The sequence below is a fragment of the Nanorana parkeri genome, unplaced genomic scaffold, assembly GCF_000935625.1.
Source record: "Nanorana parkeri isolate BGI_ZX_2015 unplaced genomic scaffold, ASM93562v1 scaffold548, whole genome shotgun sequence".
NCBI lineage: Eukaryota > Metazoa > Chordata > Amphibia > Anura > Dicroglossidae > Nanorana > Nanorana parkeri.
This window is the reverse complement of record NW_017306816.1, coordinates 474,827-485,201: the sequence shown is the minus strand read 5'-3', so window position 1 is coordinate 485,201 and position 10,375 is coordinate 474,827. Positions and strand designations below refer to the sequence as shown.

Below are 10,375 nucleotides of genomic sequence, written 5' to 3'. Positions count from 1 at the left end.
CGTAGCGTCAAACCATTTTTTGTGATGTCACATATGGGTCCTGTGCTAGATGCTGTCTAATGGCAAGTAAAAGAGCGTTTGCTTGTATTCTGCAAGACTTCATCTGCTGCTTTGAAATCAATCAGTAACCTGCTTTTTAATTGGGTCTGCTGACTCCTGGAGCTGTTTAACTGGCTCCTGATTTGCGCACCCAGAACCCCAGTACGTATACATTTTCAAAGGTCTTCTTTGACCAGCTTGTGGTATTTTAATAAAACGATAACTTGAATTTCTGGATCTGGAGATCTTCTATGGAGTTGTGCTGACTTGGTTACTAGTGAATGAGAGGGGTCTTTGTCCCTTTCTGGTAAACAGCCTGCCTGGGGCGTGCCAGAGACACACACACAGCCCTCCCTGCGTGAAACACATCGTATGCAGACAGGGAACCTTCTCATGGACTTCTTCAACTTTTAAAACCTTAAACTAAGCTCGTCACTAAAAAGCCCATCAATGCACAAACATATAGAACTCAAAAAAAGCAAAACACACACACACAAAAAAAAAAAAAAAAGCAGTAACCAAAGACAAGCAAAACAACTACAAGTAAGCACTGTAAAGCTGCTGATACACCTATCACTTTTTTGGGTTCAACCCATGGGCTGAACGAAAAAAAATTGTCGCAATTCCTCCATCAACACAAACAGCGTGCCGATCGAGGAATCGCCGCTGTTTGCACCTGTCAGAATCCCCGATCAGAGCAGGCAGCTCACTGCCGGCTCCCTCGATCGGGTGATGGAGGAATGCCTGCAGAAAGGAAGCCGAATGCCCCGGGGAGGCCCGACCACTGAAGAATTGGATGGGGTGGAACATGTGTACATATTTGCTAATTTTTGTCTAGGTCAGCGGTTCTCAACCTGTGGGTCGCGACCCTCGTCGGGGGTCGAATTACGATTTGCCAGGGGTTGCCCATGAGCCTCCCGCTATTAGATAGCAGCTCATGCCTGCCCGGGAGAGAAACACTCTTTCTTCCGGAAAGGTTTACTCGGCTCGATCAGAGTAAACCTTTCCCTGCGATGGTTTTTTTTTCTTCATTTTCTGACATCGGGAGCCGCCGTAAGTCAGAAAAAAAAAAAAAAAAACAACGCAGGAATGCATAGCTAGATTCCTATTGGCTATTTCACTTTGCAATAGCCAATAGCAAACTAGCTATTGCACCTGCCCTCTGCTGCTGCCAATCAGCAGAGGGGGACCTGCAGTTCTCCATCAGGACCTCTTCTAGTGATTGACAGCAGCAGAGGGCGGGTGCAATAGCTAGTTTGCTATTGGCTATTGCAAAGTGAAATAGCCAATAGGGATCTAGCTGTGCATTCCTATAGTGTTTTTTGTTTTTTTTTGTTATTCTGACGGCGTACACCAGTGGTTCTCAACCTGTGGGTCGCTGTGCTAGGTGAAAGTCCTCCTCAGCCCTCTCCTAGTGCAGCAGTGTCAGTTCTCCCGCCACACGTCGCTGCAGCAGCCACGTCATTCCTCAATTTTACCGTTGGGGGTCACCACAACTTGGCAAATGTTACCAAGTGGTCCGGCCCTAGAAAGGTTGAGAACCACTGGTCTAGATGCTAAAAAAAAACAACAAAAAAAAACGAAGAAGAAGAAAGAAGAAAGAAGGTTATACTGATCCGAACCACCAAGCCGACTTCCTGCTTCTCCAGACTCTAAAGCCTCTCTCTCCTCCTACGCTACAGCAGTGAAATATTTCTCAGCATTCTCATTTCTATGCAGAGTGTATAAAACGCGATCATTTATGGGACCTTAGATCGCTGCAGGGGATCAGGAGAGGGGCTGGAAGGACCGGTCTAAGAGGATGCCAGCTCCGAGGATCAGGCGAGTATAACTTTTTCTTTAGCAACTAGACAAAAACAAGCAGTTGACCCTGGAAGTGCAGGGGTAGTCCACTGCAAGGGTTAATAAACCCAACATTTGCAGTTCTCTCTAGTTGTCGTTAATGGAGCTGGCTCCTGAATTTCGCAAGGAGTAACCCATCATTCCATTTTTAAATATTATTTTTTTTAAACACACCCCCTTCCCCTTTATGGAACAGGAAATCCCTATGAATGTTATCAAACACAAAACACACTAGGAGGGCGATAAGAGTGCTCTTTGGTTTGTGAATGAACCTGTAGAACCTGCACATACACTACATGACACACACAGGCAGGCTGCAGGCCCAGGCTACCTCCTCTATAACAGGACACAGACATTCTGCAGCAATCCAGAAACCCCGGGCCTATGCATGCGGCGCACCAGAAAAGAAGTGACATTTGTTCACGGTTTTTAGATTCCAGATATCTTTCCGGTGCAGGTTAGAAAATGAAACCTACCCAACTGCCATGAAGAAAGTCACATTAAATGACGCATGAAGCCAATTGTGTCTGAGTTTAAGGTCAACCCTTCTCCTCCAGGATCACGTCTGTAATGGACTACAATCTCATGTTTAGTTTACTTATTTGTATTGAGATTGTAGTCCATCACGTGAGTGAGCTTGGAGAGGTGACTACTTTACAACACACACAGGGACCATGGAGAACAAAAGTAGCCACCCTCCAGAAGGAAGGACAGTGTCAGCACCAATTCAGAGATGATTTGGAGGATCTACAGCCAAATTATACACCAATAAGCAGGGCTTGAAAACTCCACTCGTCCTCTCGTCTGGGATGAGAGGACACCACAGCCCGACTAGTAGCTTCCCGGCCGGCCGGGAGCTTTACATTCAAGCGAGCGGGCATCTCTAGAGACGCCCGATTGCTTGCATTAGCTGCGATTCCCCTTCCCCCCTGCAGCCGCCGCGGTCACTGCCGTTGCCGGTCCCGAGATCCGCTATGCCCCGGTGCGGCAAGGACCGGCATGGCTGCTCTGTGATAGGAGATTAAAAGGGAGTTCAGCACACGATCTCCCTCTGATCTCCTCTCCCCAAATGCAGGAAGTGATATTACATCACTTCCGCATTCAGCTGTCACTCTCCAGCTTCGGAAGCTGGGGAGACGCTGGTGAAGCAGATCTCCGCTTCATCAGCTTCTATGGGGGTCCCTAGGTGACATTAGGGGTCTTGAAGACCCCTGATGTCTCCATATAGAGGACCTGTCATGTAAATTGGCTATCACATAGGGAGCTCTTAGCCCCCCTATGTGATAGCAATAAAGTTAAGTGTTAAAAAAAAAAAAAATGTATTCCCCCGCCCCATATACACATGCAAACATGCATCGGGGGCGCCTACATGCGAAAACAACGATTTCGTCTATTGTGCTGCACATGTTACATATCACCGCGAACGTCTGAGTGAGAGCAATAATTTTAGGGCCATTAATCAAAGATAACACTAAACTGATGAGCAGTAAAAGCATTTAAAAAGTGTCGCCTATGGACAATTTTCAGTGTGGTAATTTTTTGCGATTTTGCGGGCGTGCGCAATTTTAAGGCTTGACATGTTTGGTGTCTATTTACCCGATGTGGCCTGTCTTTTATATTTTACCAAAAATATGGGTAAGAATAATGGTTTTTGTAACATACCAGAGGGAAAACATTTTTTTTTTCTAAATTTTTGGTACTTTTTTAATTATATAGTAAAACAAAAACACCCCGTGGTGATTAAATACCTCCAAAAGAAAGCTCTTCTCTCCCTAAAAAATGTTAACATAATATGCAAGGCTATAGTCCGGTCATGCTGACTGGTGACATTTTTGACTGACTGGTGAGCTTTAAGTCCCTGTTCCCACTTTCATGTTCCGTGAACACGCATCGCGCTTGCGCTAGTTTTTTCCCCACGATTGCTGCGAGTCATCCATTGATTTCAAAGGGTGCCGCATGCACAGGAAACACGAGAAAGTAGCTCATGCAGCAGATTCTGTTTTGTCACCATGTGTTTGTGCGTGTCAATGTGTACGTTTTTTCGGGCACGTTTGGGGTGCCATCAACAAGTAATGGCACTGCACGCGCATTGTGTGTTTCACGCATTGAGTCAAAGCTCACGGTTTGCGCATGTTTACAGAATGCAAAAGGTGTGAATGGGGACAAAGGGTAAATTACAGAGCTGGCAAGTAAACTATAAGAAACATTGTAACAGTATATAAAAAGGTTTATTCAGCTGCATTCTCCCGAGTGTCAAGCCCATAAAACAAGATGTAGCCCAGACAGAGCAGAACCTCGAACGACCTTGTAACAAGTAAACATAACGCTGTGCGGCCTCACAGGGAATATAATATTTCAGCAGGTTTTGAAATGACGGGGGGAAAAAAAAAATCTGAAAGATTAGTCAAAACCCTAAAATAAATCTGAACCCCCGGGACTTACCACTCCAATATACCTCTGAAAGCTTAAAAAAAAAGCATTTAATGTAGCTAGTCCAGATGCTCCGTGCTCTTGGGTAGTATTTTCCATGAAGACAGCAGCCAAGCCCCAACAATCACAAGATTTTTTAACTACTACTGTACAATAAAAGTTATTTTTTAACCAAACAAGATGGATCCGGCTCTGTGACAACTAGGACATTCATCTGAATACATCTACTAGTCATCACAAACTGCAACTCATCTCATCCAGTTTGTGCTCTAAAGCAATTCTCGGGATGGCTTGTCCTATTCTGGCAAGCTATGACCAAGAAAAGCAGCAATAACATGGCCATAAAATTGCTTGCCTGGCTGTCATGCTGATCCATTGGCATCAATAGTTCTAAATCACTGGCCTGGAACAACCCTGCAGGGGAGTAAGAGTTAAAGGAGAACTATGGGGAGAGTGAAAAAAAACTGGCGCGCAACACTGAAGCTGTCACAGGTCAGGTCTATTGATCGAGAACTGATCGATCACATACCGCTGATCTCGGAGTTTCCAATCTACTCCCTGCAGAGAGCAGTGACTAGGGATGCACCGATACCACTTTTTTAAGACCGAGTCCTGATTGGCCAGGAAGTCGGCTCCATGCTCTCTCATCACAAGTGACGAGAGAGCATGGAGCCGTTCCCTGGCCAATCAGGAAACCGGGCAGCGTGTAATGATGCGCTACCCGGCTTCTTGATACAGGAAGTACTCGTGCTAGGTATCGGAGCATTTGGGCGAGTACGAGTACTCACCCAAATACTTGGTATCGGCACCGATACCGATACTAGTATCGGTATCGGTGCAAACCTAGCAGTGACTGTCAATCACTGCTCCCTGCAGGGTTCCCCCTCCACTCTCCATTCCTCTAGCACTCATTGTACAGACAGGGAGGGGCGGGCACACCTCTCTCTGGCTCTAGAGAGCCAGAGCCAGTTGTCAATCAGGCACCGGGGTGGATCCCCACAATATTGTTGGAGGTTTCCCGGCCACAGCACGGCTCTGAGCTGTCAGCATATAGCAGGCAATAGCTCACTATATCCTTGAGTTTGGTTCACAGGAGACGACAAAAGGAGAACAAATGCCCAAAATGTTTTGCCCATAGTTCTCTTTTTAGTCAGAATCAGCTAACTGGGTCAGTAACTTAATAAATCCCAAAACATTAAAATACAGTGATACAGAGTAAACAGCCCAGTAACCTGCATTTTCAATGGCAATGGCAGCTTCCATACATTTCCTTAAAGGCACAGTCCAGCTTTCACAAAATAAAGTAATATGTAAAACACACACATTAGGAAAAAATCTGCAGTTATTGATATTTTGCATTTGATGCAAAGTACTGCAGCCGCGATCAGTGGATCACAAGTGTAATGCTCTGGCTCCTGCAGAGACTTTTCCTCCCAGCCCCTGTCTATACCTGGGTACTGACTTTGAGGTACGGGAAGGGAGGAAGTATCAATGGACTACAAGTGCAGTGACGTCACTGCACTTTACTCCATTGAGAACTAAGAGTCCCTCTACCACAGCTGCCAAAGTCTAGCCACAAGGTTGGGTGTGAAGATCTGGCATTAGTCAGTGAGGGCTTGTTTTATCTTTCATTTACTGCTCGTTCAGAATATAGAAATCGATAAGACATGTTGGGGAATTTCTTTAAATTCGGACATTCGAATTTCCAAATGACAAAAAAAAATTCAAAACATATCTGAACAAAGGGACAGAGCAAGTCCCATGACATCATCCTTGTTTCCATTCCCTTAGTGGACCGGGAGCTGTCATGGAATGTAATGAAAGGGGCGGGGTAAGTCCGGTGACATCACTGGACTTGCCCTGCCCCATTGTTTACATTCCGGAGTGGAGCTGCGTCTTGGTTTTCCATCACTATCAGATAATTGTATGACTGGACTCCCTTCTTCTTCACTCCTTATCTGGCTCACTTTTATTGCTCTGTTTTTACACCCTGACCTAACTTTCACAGATTATTATCTTAATTGTAGAATTTGTCTTTGCATTTTGCTAGGACTCCGTGCATCAGGACTCCGTGCATCAGGACTCCGTGCATCAGGACTCCCTGCATCAGGACTCCCTGCATCAGGACTCCCTGCATCAGGACTCCCTGCATCAGGACTCCCTGCATCGAAAGAAGTGGTGTCTCTAGAAAGCTCTTCCTGAAAAATTAACTATTGGTATCACGTACAATACTCGACTGTAGTAGCAGGCCACACGCAAATTCCAGTCTTAGAGACCGCGACGCCTAACCAAATATCTCAGTAGAAATCTTCCCATAAGATTACATTTGCATTAAACGTATTTTATGAATGTTATTGACCTGTAAAAGCCTCCCTAATTTTAAGGAGGTGTTGTAAGCTGTTGAGAAACCGACTACCAAATTGACCACAATGTCTCTGCTGTGAACTTTAAGGATCAGTTGATCCAGAGGGTCTACATCTACAGAGGTCAGTGAGAACTTTTTTTTTTAAACCTCATTCATTGTCCAGAAGATGTCTATTACTTAAGGCTGGATCCATACCACGACTTACGGTAATGCATCGAATGGGCATTGGTGTGTCGTATCCTTGTTCTGAATTAGGGATTTATAATGTTGAAGTCAGAGGTTTAGTATGACAGCCAGGTAACTAGCATTTGCAGAATGAGTCAACAATGGCAGCCTCCATGTTTTTCACAGGGAAGGTTTCCTTTAGGGCTAGTTCACACCACAAACAGTGCGTTCCAGCCCGATTTGGTCCTAGAATGCACCGGATAGCATCCCGGCCGGCTCCCTGCGTTCAGGGGGGTGGCAGTGCATTGAAGCCAATGGCACCGCAGCCACGCCCCCTGGCCGCAGTGCGATAGCCTGCACCCGAACGCGTTCCGGACAGGTGCAGTCAGAAAAAAATGCTACATGCACATCTTTTGACTGCACCAGACCGGACAGCAGGCACTGATGTGCCACGCGTTCTGGTGGAGGCGATTGCACTGCGGCTTGGGGCACGGCTGCGGTGCCATTGACTTCAATGCACCGCCACGCCCTTTACAGCCCCTGAACGCAGGGAGCCGGCAAGGATGCGATCCAGTGCGTCAGCACTAAATCGAGCTGGAACGCACTGTTTGTGGTGTGAACTAGCCCTTAGCAGTCTATTGATGCGACTGATGTTAGGTACAAATTAACAGACTTTTTTGTGTGGCAAACTAAGGAAGTGCCACAAAACACGAAGGCTGGGTATCTACTCATGCTCTGGGGGTCCTGGGGCACAAGAAATCTACATGTAACTGAGGTCCTATGCTCAATTTCTATTACCGACATGGTTTGTACATTTGTGGAAAAAAGCTCACCATCCAACCACATAAATGTGATTAGTGGAAAACAAAACCTGCTTACCGTGCTCATGGGACCGATAGACAGTGGTGTCTTCGGCAGTCTTGCACACGACCCTCTGCTTGCACAGCTGCACGCCATGGTCTGTGGAATGTGAGGAATCTCCGGCATTACTCTCAGTAGAAGGGAGCATGTGTGACGGGTCCCCTGTGTTTAGAACCCCTCCAGCTTTCCCCGGTGCCACGAGCACCTCCTGCCCCGGGTCAGAGACCATCTTAGAGGATGCTGAACTGGGGCAGATATAAGCATCGTCATCTTCAGGGATGGGGTTGTACCAAATTTCTCCTTCATCGTCGGCATCGTTCTCTTCGCTGAGGTCAGTGGTGGGCAAAGCTACAGGGCTAGCAGGAGTGGCGGGGAGGATTTCGCTCTCCGGTGCTTTAACGGGAACATCTCCGTCTGTTCTGGACAAAAGGAGCCCTGGATCTTTATTCCCAATGGGATGAGAAATGGAGGATTGACAGATGGCTTTATACTCGTATCTGTGAGTGCTCTGCGTCAACCAATTCCGTTTTTTCGACACGGTGATGTGGTTCCTCTGCAGGTTATGTTCGTTCACTTCTGTGACTTTAAAGTCCCGCTTAATAAGACAGGCGGTGTAAGCATTTTCAATCAAATCTGTTTAAAAAAAATAAAAAAAAACAGATATAAAAAGGAAAGCTCTAGTTCCATCATATACAATACATTCCATCTACACAAGCCATCATCTAATGTAATGTTAATCACAATGACCTTCTCTATTTTAATCTGCTAGGCCACCCAAAAAAGGAATGGAGGCAACACTGGGGCCGGTTGGTACACTACTTAAAATGCAGAACACTCCAGGCACTTGGTATCTTACTCTCTGCTCAAATTAAGTCAAGTTTAAACGTTATTCCCTGCAGTAAGTTTTAGGGCAGGTTCACACCATTTCCCAGACCAGATCTGGTCCGGAAAATGGCGTGAACCTGCCCGCAGTTCCAGTGCATTCCAGACCAGACAAAATGAGACCTGCAGTATTTTTCTGGTCTGGTCTGGAACGGACTGCGCTTGTGTGAAATAGAAATAGCATAGGGATACATAGGGATGCATTTTGGGTCCGGAAACAATTTGGTCTGGAGAAGATCTGGATGTGGTGTGAATGGGCCCTTATTGTTGGTGAGACATGGGTTCTGCAGACTACAGATATGCAAAGGCTGCAACTTGTATAATTTTAAACACTGAAACTGATCAGGTGGTTATAATGAAGGCAGACCATCCACTTAATCAGTTTTACAGAAAAATATGCACGTAAAATTTGCAGCAAAGACCTTCAGAGCAGAAAAAGGTAAAAATATGCTAAAATGTAGCTAAAACCTTAAAATATACCATGGATAATTTTCTTATGGACAGAACTGGAATTTGACTTTAATCAACAAGCACACGGTATACATGTGATCATCATTACACTGCCTAAAACAGGGGTAGGCAACCTTGGCTCTCCAGCTGTGCTGAAACTACAAATCCCATCATGCTTTTGCCTCTGGGAGTCCTGCCTGTGGCTTGCAATGCCTTATGGGATTTGTAGTTTCAGCACAGCTGGAGAGCCAAGGTTGCCTATCCCTGGCCTAAGACAACCAGTCGCTGGCACAAAAGAAGGCCATTCTGTGCGCAGAGCCCATCATAGAGACAACACAGCCTAATATGAAGACAGTGACTAACTAAAACCTCAGGTGCCCATACACCTTACGATTATCGTACGATAAATCGTATGCGATCGCGTCTTCGCCCGATAATCGCAAGGTGTATTCGCAGTGTACAACCGCAAATACTGTACAATCGTACGACTTTTGACTTTCAAGCATGTTTTAAACTTTGGTCGATCGTTCGATTATTGCAAGGTTAGTGGCGTTTCCGTATGTCAAAAATCGTACGATCTACGCTGCTCATGCGCAAACGAAAATACGTGCGGTTGATTACCGCAATTCGTCCAGGTGCTTTTCTTTCATTACGGCTAATTGAACCTTGCGATAATCGGGGCATAATGGGGCCGCCGTACGACAATAATTTTTGGCTGAACAGTGATTGCATTGAAGCGGCTGAAGTCACTGTTGATGTATTCTGACAGCAGCGGGCACTGGCTGTCGGGATACAATAGCTGCAGCGGGAGATTCCCCATCCACGCGGTTTAGAGATCTGTTAGTGAATAGCCAGGTAACGTGGTACATTCCTTATTGTAATCACAGCTGGATGTTGGCATAATACAAATACAACACTAGTTAATAATCTAATACAGACGGGAATGAGTACACAGGACATGTGCCATCAATAGCTTCAAAGGAGATAGTGAAGCTCTACATGCAAGAACATCAAGAGAAAGGAACTCAAGAAAAAAGGAAATGGTTAGCAACATGTCAGTTTGGCTACCTGGCTAATATAACCCTCTTCTGCACGTCTATATACTTTGCCACAGCAAGAAGAGGCAGAGGATTTTGGGATGTCACATGACTGGACTGAAGATTACTCAAAAAAAATTAAGTAAACAATAAAAATGTAAAAAAGAATAGAAATCCTATGCAATATTTGCTTTAGAACCTGACACTTCTGGATGCCAACCCCTGTTTTCTACAGGTCACTAGTGACTATGGATGAGCTCAGGCTTGGACTGAACCCGGTCTAAATCCAAGCTCCTCCCTACTC

At 45.6% G+C, this 10,375-nt stretch overlaps 1 protein-coding gene across 1 annotated transcript in view; it reads right to left on the bottom strand.

Annotated features, from left to right (window-relative positions):
- SYDE2 (synapse defective Rho GTPase homolog 2) overlaps positions 1-10,375 on the bottom strand; it is a 53,696-nt gene that overhangs the window by 27,210 nt on the left and 16,111 nt on the right. Inside the window, exon 2 of the mRNA XM_018561874.1 lies at positions 7,721-8,335. Coding sequence (XP_018417376.1) covers positions 7,721-8,335 — 615 coding nt within the window. The remainder of the gene's footprint in view (positions 1-7,720; positions 8,336-10,375) is intronic.